This window comes from Lutra lutra, chromosome 8 (assembly GCF_902655055.1).
Source record: "Lutra lutra chromosome 8, mLutLut1.2, whole genome shotgun sequence".
Taxonomy (NCBI): Eukaryota; Metazoa; Chordata; class Mammalia; order Carnivora; family Mustelidae; genus Lutra; species Lutra lutra.
Genome location: NC_062285.1, coordinates 82,804,760 through 82,817,090, shown reverse-complemented (window position 1 = coordinate 82,817,090; position 12,331 = coordinate 82,804,760). Strand labels below are relative to the sequence as shown.

General features: G+C 41.5%; 1 protein-coding gene across 13 annotated transcripts in view; it reads left to right on the top strand.

The window, feature by feature from the left end:
• Positions 1-750: 750 nt before the first annotated feature.
• PLEKHA5 (pleckstrin homology domain containing A5) overlaps positions 751-12,331 on the top strand; it is a 227,994-nt gene continuing 216,413 nt past the window's right edge. For 4 of the 13 annotated variants that reach the window (XM_047740351.1, XM_047740350.1, XM_047740348.1 and 1 more), the window contains exons 1-3: positions 753-1,042; positions 1,192-1,271; positions 3,550-3,607. In XM_047740351.1, the coding sequence (XP_047596307.1) occupies positions 951-1,042; positions 1,192-1,271; positions 3,550-3,607 (230 nt within the window). In that variant the 5' untranslated portion in view covers positions 753-950. Of the gene's footprint in view, positions 1,043-1,191; positions 1,272-3,549; positions 3,608-4,620; positions 4,643-12,331 lie in introns of those variants that run through there. The other 9 variants (XM_047740354.1, XM_047740355.1, XM_047740353.1 and 6 more) reach the window with 5 other exon arrangements.

Below are 12,331 nucleotides of genomic sequence, written 5' to 3'. Positions count from 1 at the left end.
ATTTTTTGCATCTGTAAAATGGGGATTAATTATAGAATCCATAGGGTTGTTGTGGGGATTTTAAAATGTGCACCGTCGCAAAGACTCTATAAAGTTGGGCTATCATTGTAATTTATAGGAGATAGGGGACAGTAGAAATTCAGATTGATAATAAGCGAAACTTTAAAGAAAAAATAATAGAAAAAGTCAAGGTTTTATTTTATAAAACATCATATGATGTAAGGGGCCTAAGAAGAGGCAAACTTGTTTTGTCAAGTCTGAGTCTACTCCTATTTCATGGGCCCACGGTAACTCGTCAAACCTTTGATATCTGGCACACAAAACACAAACAGGAAAAGCCTTCCGTGTGCTTTCATAAAACAGTTTTCTATTTTAAAGCGATATATATATTTTTTGAAAAACCTCTGATACCCAATAGCTCTAAAAAAACAAAGCCCAGCGGCTGGGTTGCTGTTGTTCTAAAGAGAGAGCAATCTGGGGCGCAGGGATTACGCTCCCGGTGACTCCCGATCCAGGCTGGGAAGCCTTCGGGCAAAGCCCTGGGGGCAGGACGCGGTTTTTTTTTTTTTTTTTTTTTTTTTCCTCTATCGATCCCGGAACCTTTGTTGGGCGGGGTGGGGGCAGCGCGGGAGGGGCGCGAGGGAGGGGTCTGGCTCGCCCATCCCCCGAGCGCGCGGCGGGGCGGCTGGCGGGCGGCCGCGGAGGATGCGGAGGGGCGGCGACGCGGGCCCGACCCAGCCCGGGCGGCGGGGCTGGCGGGGCTGGCGGGGCGGGCGCCGCCCGAGGGGGTAGGGCGCGCGCGGGGGCGCGCCGGGCCGGGGAGGCGCGCTCCGGCCGCGCTCGCTCCGCGCTCCCCGCGCTCCCTCCGCTCGTCGCTCGCTCGCTCCCTCCTCCCTCGGCAGCCGCGGCGGCAGGCAGGAGAAGGCGGCGGCGGCGGCTGGGGATCAGACATGGCGGCGGATCTGAACCTGGAGTGGATCTGCTCCCTACCCCGCTCCTGGACTTACGGGATCACCAGGGGCGGCCGAGTCTTCTTCATCAAGTAAAGAGGGGCGCGGTGCGGGGGGCCCGGGAGGTGCGGGAGGCCGGCGGGAGGCGAGGAGGGCGCCGGGTGCGCGCTGCTCCAGCCCCTCCGGCTCCCCCGGAGCCCCATCTCACGCCCGGTGTCTGCCCCTTTTCTCATCCCTGCAGCGAGGAGGCGAAGAGCACCACCTGGCTGCACCCCGTCACCGGCGAGGCCGTGGTTACCGGGCACCGGCGGCAGAGCGCAGGTAACGCGGAGCGCGGCCGGGCCCGAGCGGAGTTGGGCGCCGCCGGGAGGAGGCGGCAGCGCCCCGGCAGCCCGCCGCCCCGCGACCTGCCCCCGGCCGCCGTCCCCGGGAGGCGGCGCGGTGGGGCGGAGGCCGGCGGGGGCGGCCGCAGGTACGGGGGCCGCGGGGGCCCCGCCGCCGGACTTCTCTGGAGTCTGAACGCTGCCCTCTCCTTCGCCTTTCATCGCCACTTGGAGAACGGAGCCTTCCTCCCGGGCCCTCTCCCCCTTCCCAAACCTGGACCCCCGACGCCCCCAAGGAGGCCGACCCCCCTCTCCCGGGAATTCGAGATCCCGAGTGCTTCCTCCCGCGGCTGCTCCTCAGTCCTTCCGCCCGCATCCCCGCGCCCGATCTCACCCCCTCTCAACCTTTAGGAAGTCCTTGCCCACTCCCCTCCGTGCAACCCGGGACCCTGGCCCTCGTCCGCCGGGGTCAGGGTGTCCACATCGCCTTCCTGTTCCCCGGACAGCTGCTTGCAGTCGTGCGGCTTCCTCCTCCCATTAGGTGGGACTTGTGGGGAGGTGACTGAGGAGGAGGAGGAGAGGAGTTCGGGGGTGCTGCGAGTCTCTCTGTGACAGTAGCGCTCTCCCTCCTGCCACCGGAGCCGCCGCCGGAGCCCGAGGACGTATTTGCAGCTGCAGCTGCCGGCCGGCGAGACTCTCGGTCCCCGGCAGCAGCCCGGAGGCGGTTGGGATGCGAGGGGGTGCCTCGCAGTTGGGCCCTCATCGGAGAGGGTCGGCGGGGAGGCACATCTCCTTGGAGCCTGGGCCAGCTCATTGCCATGTCGAGCAGGAGCTGAGCTGCAGAAAGGTGGACTGGAGCCTCCCGGCTGGTCTGGCTTTCTTTGGGCGCTCTTTGTTTACATTCGTGAAACTTGTTTGTCTTTGAAATGTAACATGTGTTCTCTCACTGGCCGGCCTCTGGGTCTCGTCCTGGGAGAGGCTCGAGAACTGTTCGGGTCGGAGGGGAGGCTGGCTTCAGCAGTCCTTCAGAGCTGCCCTCTGGGATACTTTCTCTCCAACTCTGAGATTCTGGGACTCTCTTAGAGGGGCCAGGATATGGAACAAGCCTGCCTTCTCTATTAAATTCTGGAGTTCATTGAAGTGACTAATTTCCAAATTTGCAAAAAGGTGGAGGAGGAAAGGGAAAGCAAGCATGGTGAGGTTTTTAAGACATTTCTGACTAATACACTGTCATATTTCTTAACTCCCCTCCGCAGTCTCTGACTTCAATATGCACCTTTCAGTGTTTTGCATATATATTTCAACTCTCGTGGACTTTTTGCCTTATAGATAATAAACTTATTTCGCAAAGGACAATATGGTATTTAAGTTATTTAGCCTAATCATCTTGTGGAATTATTTCATGCTTATTTTGGTTATGTGTGATATGAATTTGTATCCTGTTTACCCCCACAGAATTGAGAACATTCACACTACAGAGAAATTCTATTCTTTTTTTGATTTCACATTAATTTTTAAGATATGATTATCGTTTTTTTGTTTTGTTTTGTTTTCTCCTGGTTTGGTATGCTTTTGACTTTGTGGTTTTATACACACGTCACTGGTTTTCATTTCAGATATTATGTTTAAATCGAAGCCATTTGTCATTTGCAATGTATAGCATATACAATGATCATCATTCACCTGTAACTTCACACATTTTAGCCTAATCTGTAGAAACATACATGTATAGAGTATGTGATGTCAGAACTCTTTTCCCCTAATTGAATACTTAGGAAGTTCTTTCTTATCAGTGACACTTCCTGGATGGATTCATTTATGTAGCTGAAATGTATGGTCTTAAATAAACACACTTATATCTAAGAAGAAGCAGGTGTTGCCTTTAATGTGGGGTTTGGTGTTGTTTTTGTTTTGTTTTGTTTTGTTTTTTTGGCCAGCCATCATGAGTATTTTACCTAGGATTAGAAGGCTTCCCTTGCTTTTTTGGGATGCCAGAGAGTAGTAGTTCCTTTTCACTGATCATTAAAGTTTATAATCATGTAAGATAATCTCTAATATTGTTCATTCTTTTCTGGTGGCTTTTAATTTGAATCTCCATTTTTCCAAAAGTGATATTTTGTTCACTATGAGTTTTGTTACCAGTTCAACATTTTTTTTTTAGAAATTTACATAATAAATGGAAATAGCTGATGATGGAAATGAATAAGTAAAATGGATTGAAACTTATTTTGCTATCCCATTGAAGTAATACTAATTGTAAAATGTATGTTTTTTAGATTTGCCTACTGGCTGGGAAGAAGCATATACTTTTGAAGGTGCAAGATACTATATAAAGTGAGTTTTTTAATTTTGATTTTTTCCTTGCTAATTTGAATGTTGTAATTAATCTTCGGTTGAATAGTTGTATCTCTAGATATGCTCATAATTTTTTAAGGTCTATCAAATAATACTGACTTTATATAGTGTCCTAATTTTGAGAGGAAAGATAACACTCATAGTTTTCTTATGTTATTTGCCTGGACATACATGCATTTGGAAATTAGATCATTGATGGTCACAATTACATGTTTGGTCCTCGGTGATAGGGTATTACAGTATTTTGTCTTCAGCATGTTACCATATTTTTTTTCTTTTAAAGTGAATTCTGTTCATGTATATTTTAACCACAGCTGTTAATAAGCAAAAGTAATGTGAAGCTAGGTTACAGTTGGATAAACAATGACAGAGCTGAAAGTAAAAACCAACAAATAAATACTAATTATTTCACAAACATCTGTTGGAGCATTGTAATTTGCCTTAGTTTATTTAAATATGTCTAAGTCTTTAAAATACAGATGTTTTATGGTTGGTTGTGATTGAATAAAAGGCTTTCACTAGAGCTTACAAAGGAGAGATGACCAGTCAGTCCTGACTTTTAATTCTAAAGAATATTGAATTAATTTCTGTTCCGGGTTCACTTGGTGGTACCTGGAGACAAATACAATGCTTGAGGTCAACAGTATGCAGGAAAATTTTTTACTTCCCAAGGGGAAAATAAAAGTGGTTTTATCTTCATTTTAAATTAGAAACTATTAACTTAAGAGCTTGTTCTAAAATTTTTTATTTAATTTTAAGGAACTGAAGCTTGAAAAGAATGCTTAAATAGAAGATTTGGTTGAGATGTCCATAGTTTATTAATAATAACAGATACCTAGCTAAAGCCACCTTTATTTCATTGGGCCCAATAAAGTATTTTACTAAGTGATATTTTTAAGATCACACCACAATTCCATTAAATTATAATTACCTGTATGGTTTTAAGATTTTTCAGAATGATATTTATGTAAAATGTCAAGGGCTATTTATAGGTATTAGGAATGATTGCATTTGGATATAGAAAGAAGGCAGAAGTAAGATCCAGGCATGGAGGATTTCATGATGTAGTTCTTCTCTGGATAATTTTCAGTTACATCTTTAATTTGGAGATTGTGCTGTACATTATTAGATGGCCTAAAAAATAAAGGCATAAGTAAAGTGCAGCGTCATCAGGTATTTTCCTAGTGGCTATTTTCATTCTGTATTAAAGTGAAGTTGTATTGTCAGGAAAAGGGCATTTTTTTGAAGGTAGTCTTGATATTTCTGAAAAAATTTTTTTTTGATAGAGTTCATTTATTTTTATCCAGTAGTTTTACTATACATTAAGGCTAGTTAATCTTCTAAGAATAGGAGTAACACTGTAATTCTCAGCAATATTTTAATTCCTGTGAATGTGTGTACATTCTTAGATGAACATTTATTCAGTAGTACAAAATGTTATTCTGTGTGGGCTGAAAATTTTATTTCAGAACTGAGCCTTTTGAAAGCCTGAATTTTGTTCTACTAGCCATTTTGATTAGATTTTTCTTTTATGTTGACTTAAACAAATTAGAATCTTCTTTGAGTGTCATGCCCAAGTAAGTTTCTCAGGAAAATGAGGACAATATTACAAAAGCTATAATAATTTTACTTTAATTCTGATGACAGTTTTAAATTACTGGGTTTTAATCATGATATTAATAGTCAGCCAATAATTGTGTCTGAAAATAGTAATAATTTATATTATGAAAGTAAAATTTGTTGTAAAATTGAGTATGATAGAGAAATATATCACTCATTAAACTTCTTGCAGTAAAATGATTATTGACAAATATATGATTTGCTGAATGGAAGGTGCTACTTTTTTTTTCTTTTTGGGTGTATCAGACTAATTTCTTTTAAGATTAGTTAAATCACTAATGTGGGCCGTAATTTCCTAGAAATTTTTTGCTTACTTGTATATGAGCAATTAAGGATGCTTTTTCATTCTCATATGATAGGGGCACTACTTTTGTCTTAAACTTTGCAGTTTACCAAAAGCTTTTGCATATTGCCATGTCTGAATCTCATTTTAAACGTGAAAGTAGTGAGAAGAATTACTATTTCCATTGTCACACCACATAATAAAACAACAGAAACATGCCTTTAGAACTTATAGGCTGCAAAGATAGCAAGATGAGAAACCGCAGGAACAGGAACTATATTTACAGTGTTCAGAGAAGAAAGGATAGAAGTCTGAAGTAGGCAAGTGATTAATGTTGGTGGATGTATTTCTCATTGTTGGTTCTTTCTTAGATGAAGAAAGGAGGTTATTGATCAAATTATAAGAAAGGATGTGATACAAGGAATAGGGTAGGTTTTGTTCTCATGGGAGGAGAGAAGATAGATCAATAAAAGACATGTTGACCCTCCTGCTATTCCTAATCTGGTGTTCCTAGGAGGTTCCCTTAGCAAGAAGAAGGGCCTAAAGAACTTGAGTTTCTACTTTTGTGCCCAAAGGTACATATAACTCTCAGATTATTTCTCTTCTGAACAAATGGTGGTGGTGGTTCAAAATGGCACACTGCCAAAAACTATTTCTGTATAATACTTTTTTTTTTTTTAAGATTTTGTTTATTTATTTGACAGAGATTACAAGTAGGCAGAGAGGCAGGCAGAGAGAGAGGGGAGGAAGCAGGCTCCCTGCTGAGCAAGGAGCCTGTTGTGGGGCTCTATCCCAGGACTCCGGGATCATGACCTGAGCTGAAGGCAGCTGCTTAACCGACTGAGCCACCCAGGCACCCTTTTTTTCTGTATATCTTAAGCTAGCCAGCTTAGAAATTATAGTGTCTGTATAAAAACACATATATACAATACGTTAATTCATATTAACATATTCATAATAATTCATATTATTTATCTTTAGGAAGAATGCAGAAAATTATCAGTGGGTTTTATAATTTATGAAGTATAGCTTTCAATATCCAAATAGCTTATGAAATACAGAGATTAGTCTTAATATATTTGAAAGTTACAAAGCTTTCTGCTTACTCCTTGAAAATACTTTTTAATGACTCTGTAATGACAGGTCATGGTAGCTTAAAATGGATGTGTCATTGACTATCCCTTTGTGCTTCAAAGCTTTAAGATGGTTAACTTAAAGTAACAAGCAAATCTTAAAACAATGCTCTCTGAGCAATGAGAAACTTTGTTCTGATTATTTAAAGGTCATTGTCTTATGCGGCAGAATTGGGAATCAAAAAGTCTTCACAGGGTAATAAAAGTAGTGTAGATTTTGTGAGGTTATATTTTCATACTGCTTTTTTTCTTGACTTAAAATTTTAAGTTCTGAAAATTGAACTTTTTCTTAGATATGCAAATAGAGTAGTGTTTGATTTTTGACTAATGAAGTTTCTTTTCAGTATCTGCGATAGTCGGATCTAATGTGTGCTTGGAATTTCAAATCAACCTGCAGCGAGGGGAATTCTGGCTTGACATAGACATTTAAGTTTGCAAGTGAGGAAAAATATTTTGTTTCTTCATAGATAATCACATTTTGAACTATGAGCAGAGATAGGGAATGTGACATAACTGCCACCAAGAATCTTAGAATGTATTACTATATATTTGATATTTAAAATTGGTGGGTACATTAATACCATAATATTATAATTGGGGATAGCTGTATAATGCTTAGAACAATTCATGGATGTTATATTTCTTCTTTATATTCATGACAGAGTTTTAGACTATAATATATGATTCTTACGTGCGTGAAGCAGTTTATGCTAATTCATTAGGTACAATGTAACTATGAACTATGGTTTCAACCTTCAAGGAGTTTCAAGGAAAAAAAGCAACAAAAAAACTATGTTAAAAGAGGGAGGTGGTGTTCTGCCTGGGTGGCTAAGTTGGTTAAGCATCTGCCTTGGGCTCAGGTCATGATCCTGGAGTCCCAGGATCAAGTCCCATATCCCGCTCCCTGCTCAGCGGGGAGTCTGTGTCTTCCTCTGCCCCTCCTCCCTCTCATGCTCTCTCTCTCTCTCATTCTTTCTCTTTCTCAGATAAATAAATAAAATCTTTAAAAAAAAAAAAAAAAGGAGAGATGGTGGAGAAAACATGAACTTAGTCCTAGGTCCTAGGTCTTCAAAAAGGGTTTAGAGAACCCTTTTTGTATTTCTTAAATGTTTTTCCCCTTAATGTGATAGACCATTTTAGTTTTTTTAATTCTCAAAGCTCTGGTATGTATTTAGGAAGGGGCAAAATGAGCAGTAGAAAAATAAAGAAATTGGTTAGAAGAGTGAGAGTTGGAGGCCCTGGAGACTGGGCAGATGTAAACATCCCTGTAGAGCCACCTTTATCCAGGAGAAATAAAGGGTTTCTTAGCATTTGTTGATGAGTGTACCTCTCCCATGACCTTTTTACTTTTCTATAACAGCTAGGTGTAAGTTGGGATTAAATGTGTAAAGTTACATGTATATATGTGTATGTAAATTGGAGTTAATGGGGTAAAAAAAAAAAAGATCCTAGTTGTCTGTCAGATGGTGTCACAAGAAAGCCTGGGAGGAAGAGTCAAATGAAGCCAGGTGGTCCGGGAAAGGCTTAAAGGAAGATGTGGGAGTTGAGCTAGATTTAAGTGTATAGACGGAGTTCCGATGGGTTGATATAAATGGCTGGTAGGTTAAATTGGTAAGGCTGGGAAGGTGTATAATGTGTGTGATTACTAGTGAGAACTACGCATTGGTGAGTGATGTCAACACAGAAAACACTGGGATGCTGTTTGGAGCTGTATTGTGTCTGGCCTTGGAATGTCAGGCTGAGATTTTTATTTTCTAGCTTGCTGTTGCAGATTTTCTTTTGGTATAGCATTATCATGTAAAGTGCAGGATGGATTAGAAAGGGGCAAACCTGGAATCCAAGAGACCAGTGCTAGATCTGTTGCTATAATAATCCGAGAGTTGGTTGTACCAAGTTGGTAGTAGCAGGAATGGAAAGGAAGGCCATTGATCAATGATATTAAAGAGGAGTTGACAGGCTTTAGGAGTCTTGCTGAGCTAGGAGGTTGATAGAAAAAGAGGTCAAAAACCACTCAAAGCCTTTGTGTCTGAGAGGCTGTAAGATTGATTGGTTCCCTTGACCAGAATAAGGGAGTAGGTGGGGGGGAGAGGAGAACTCTGGGCGGAAGTGTTGATCATGAGCTAGTCTCTGAGCTGGTTGAGAGGACATAGCATTTTAGGTGGCTAAAATTGGCCTTTCCAAAGGACTCCCCCAACAATAGCTTCTGTTTCTCCTTCACAAACAAGAAACACAACCCACTCTCCCTAGAAAATCCTATTTCAGTTACCTAGTTGACTAGACTATACGTGTTGTATAGATGTACAGAAATGTTGTGTTGGTCCCATTATTCATTTAGCAAGTACTTAGAGGGTATTTTGTGTGTGCCAGGTGCTGTAGGCTTTGTGAAGGACAGACATGAACCTTGCTCTTAAGGAGCATACCGTTATTTTGTGGGAGAGACCATAATAAAATAATCACCAAGTACATAGTCGTAGACCGTAATAAACTGTGAAGTATGCAGGACGCTTTAACCGGATACAGTGAGCACACTTGGCGCAACATGAGGGTTACTAGAAGAGGACTTTCTCACAAACGTGAGGAATAAGTCTGCTTCTGAAAGTTCAGTGGCGGAATTCCCAGAGTGGATCATAACAAAGTAGTACAAAATCTCTGAAAAATGAAGAATAAGTAGCACCTGAGGCTTGCAACTGGACCATAACCTGAGTGAAAGTTCTGCTGTATCTGAAAACTTGGGGTGGGATTGGTGTGGTTTGGAAATTGAGTAAAAGGAGAAAAACTGAAGGAGGAAGTTACCCTCCACTAAATAATAGAGAATAAGGCTTCACCAGTTGGTTTTGATGATTATTTCAGTCCCAGTGGCAGGGTCTTCCCATCAGTTGTTCACAGATACATTCTTTCTTCTGATTCTCTCCACACGTTTTGAACCCCTAAGTGTGCCTTAGTGATTGAGATCTATCACTAAACAAAATAGACCAGAAAACTGTCCTGTGTAATGGGACGGGTGGGGGACAGAATATCAAAGTAAGCCTTAGTAAATAAGTACTTTTTATAGTATGTCTGAATATGCAAATGCTGTGAGAAAATAACGGAACAGGGTACAGTGTATCAGGAGAGGAATGATGAGGAATGAGTATGGGAAGAAAGTTGAAATCAGAGAAGTTAATGGGTTGTTGTTTGGGGATGTCTCTGGTTGGTGTAATCCGCAGTTACTTAGGGAAGTAGGATGCCCCTGCAGTTCTGAGCAGAGGAGGCCCGTGATCCAGCACCCTTTGAAAGGGTCATTCTGACTACTGTGCTATGAGGAAATTTTGGAGAGCTAATGGAGCCCTTACAGAGCAAATTCTGGTCCCTGTCAGATTCTCTCCTTATATTTTTCGTTCTTAGCATTTAACAAGATGATGATTAAATATTGAATTGTATAATTACCATGTTTCTTTTAAGCTGCCAGTGATTATCAGTTACCATTGATTTAGTAGCAGCTTTCCAGGGGGAAAAGAGAGCGCCACGACCATATTAAATAAACCTCTCCATCCTTATTTCAGAAACAGTCTATTTAAAAAGTACATGTTAGAATCGAGGCAGTGCTTGTTTAATACCTGTATGCTCATACTCTGTATGGTAAGTAAGCTTCATGAAAAGCAGTCTTGTTCACTGCTGTATTTTTAATCTTGTGGCCTAAGCCCTCTCATAGTAGCTCCTCAGTAAATATTTGTTGATTGAACTTTGATGATGACAGTCAAATTCTGTGCTGTTCGGAAACCTTAAAATTTGCCTCCTTGTGAAATTTCGGTATTCTCTCCATGTAACATTTATCCCAACATGAATTAGTAAGTCATCTGTGCATTTGGTTTTTGTGATTCTTGGTGAGACAGAAAGTATCTGCTTAGAGGCCTGATCCATGACAAAGCCAAGATAATGCAGGGACCTGAGATGCCTCTCACAAGGCAGCTGAAATCTAGATTTTGCCCCAGCCTTGGCATTCCCATTTAGAAACTTTGACAGTTCAGGCTGATGTGGCTTCTAGGGAGCAGGGGAGATCTTGAGGTCTATACTGTTCTCCTAGTATGGGTAAAGTGAATGTAGTTCAGATCTTTAGTACAGATCCTAGAAACCTGAGAGAACCTACAGAGTGGCCCTTAGGAGGTACAGATGATGGAAGTTTTAGAGCCAATTGGAGAACTCCTTGGTCACTTAGGAGTAGCCTCTCAGCTATTTGGGAATTGTTCTCCAGGTGGCCAGTAACTTCAACTCTTTGAAGTCATAATAATCTTTATGTTTTCCACATTCGGCACATAATAGACAATTAGATGTTTGAAATGAAGATCTATTACAAATTGTAATTAAAGAAAAAAAAGAGCAAGTCTTTATCCAAATTTGGACATCCCAGGGCATTTTTCCACTTTTTACTTGTCATCTAGACAGGATTCTTCTTGTTGCAAATGTCAGTGACCCAAAGCCAATAGTATAAGGAAAAGCAAACTATTTTCTACATTAACTCCAGGAGTGATACAAATGAATTCTTTAAAGCTCTTACCTTTTTTCACTTTAGAAAGCTTCTTTCCACTTAACCAGAAAAATTATGCTTCAGGCCCAAATTACACCCTTTCAGTTTTTTTTTTTTTTTTTTTTTAACCCAAAAGGTAAGATTACCAAATTAAAAAAAATCTTGGACAGGACTTTGACCACCTTAGATCACATGCCCATTTGCTGGAGCAAAGACTGGCCCTCTGGTCTTCAGTAATTTTCTGTCCTTGGCTGCAGCCAAAATTACTGTTGGCAAGCGTCTCAGAAACCATGTGATTAGAGAGAAAGGTCCAATTCACCATAGGAAACCAGGGTGTGAAAGACGACAAGATCAGAGGTCTGCTCCTTCTCCCTTATAAATAGTGCAACGTTCGCAGAGCCAGGAAGGCAGTGAGCCTGAGCATCTGCAGAATTCCAAGAAGTGAGAGTGATCATCAGGGAAGCTTTAGGCTGTACCTTGCAGAGGGAGTAATTGAAAAGGTAAGCAGGATGGGTCAGGCCTAGACCTGGGAGAATGGAGTGCAAGTGTTGAATTCTGAAGAAGAAACAGTAAAAAACCGAGCGTACTGGCTGTCGTGAGCAAAGGGGATTGAGGAAAAATCACCCAGTCCTGTTGTGTCTACAGAATTCCTAGATTTGGAATTATTGGGAAAGGATGTGACCTTTTTAAAAGGTTCAGTACCTTAACATTTTGCCAAGTTTCACTGTAGAAGATTTGTACACATTTATGTTCTCTCCTGCAGTATATGAGAGTGTATGGAAGTGCCCCCCATTTCTCCCTCACCTGCAGTTAACACACTTGATTGGACAGATGAAATTTAAAGGTAACTGACAGAGAATCTACATGGATTGTTGTTAGTGATACAGATGGTTTAGAACAGGGATTAGTTTTCCAGTTCTTTTGCTACATAACCAACTACCCCAAATCTTAGTAGCTTAAAACAGGAATGACTTTTAGTTTCTCTTTCCTTTGGGTTGACTGGGCTCAGCTATACCATTCTTCTCTTCTTGGCGGTATAACTGAGGTCACACGTGCAGACACATTCAGCTGGAATTAGGTTGTGGCTGGAATATCCAGTGTCTCTCTCCTCCTGGCCTCTCATCACTTACTGGTTTATCTAGAATTTCTTTATAACATGGGTA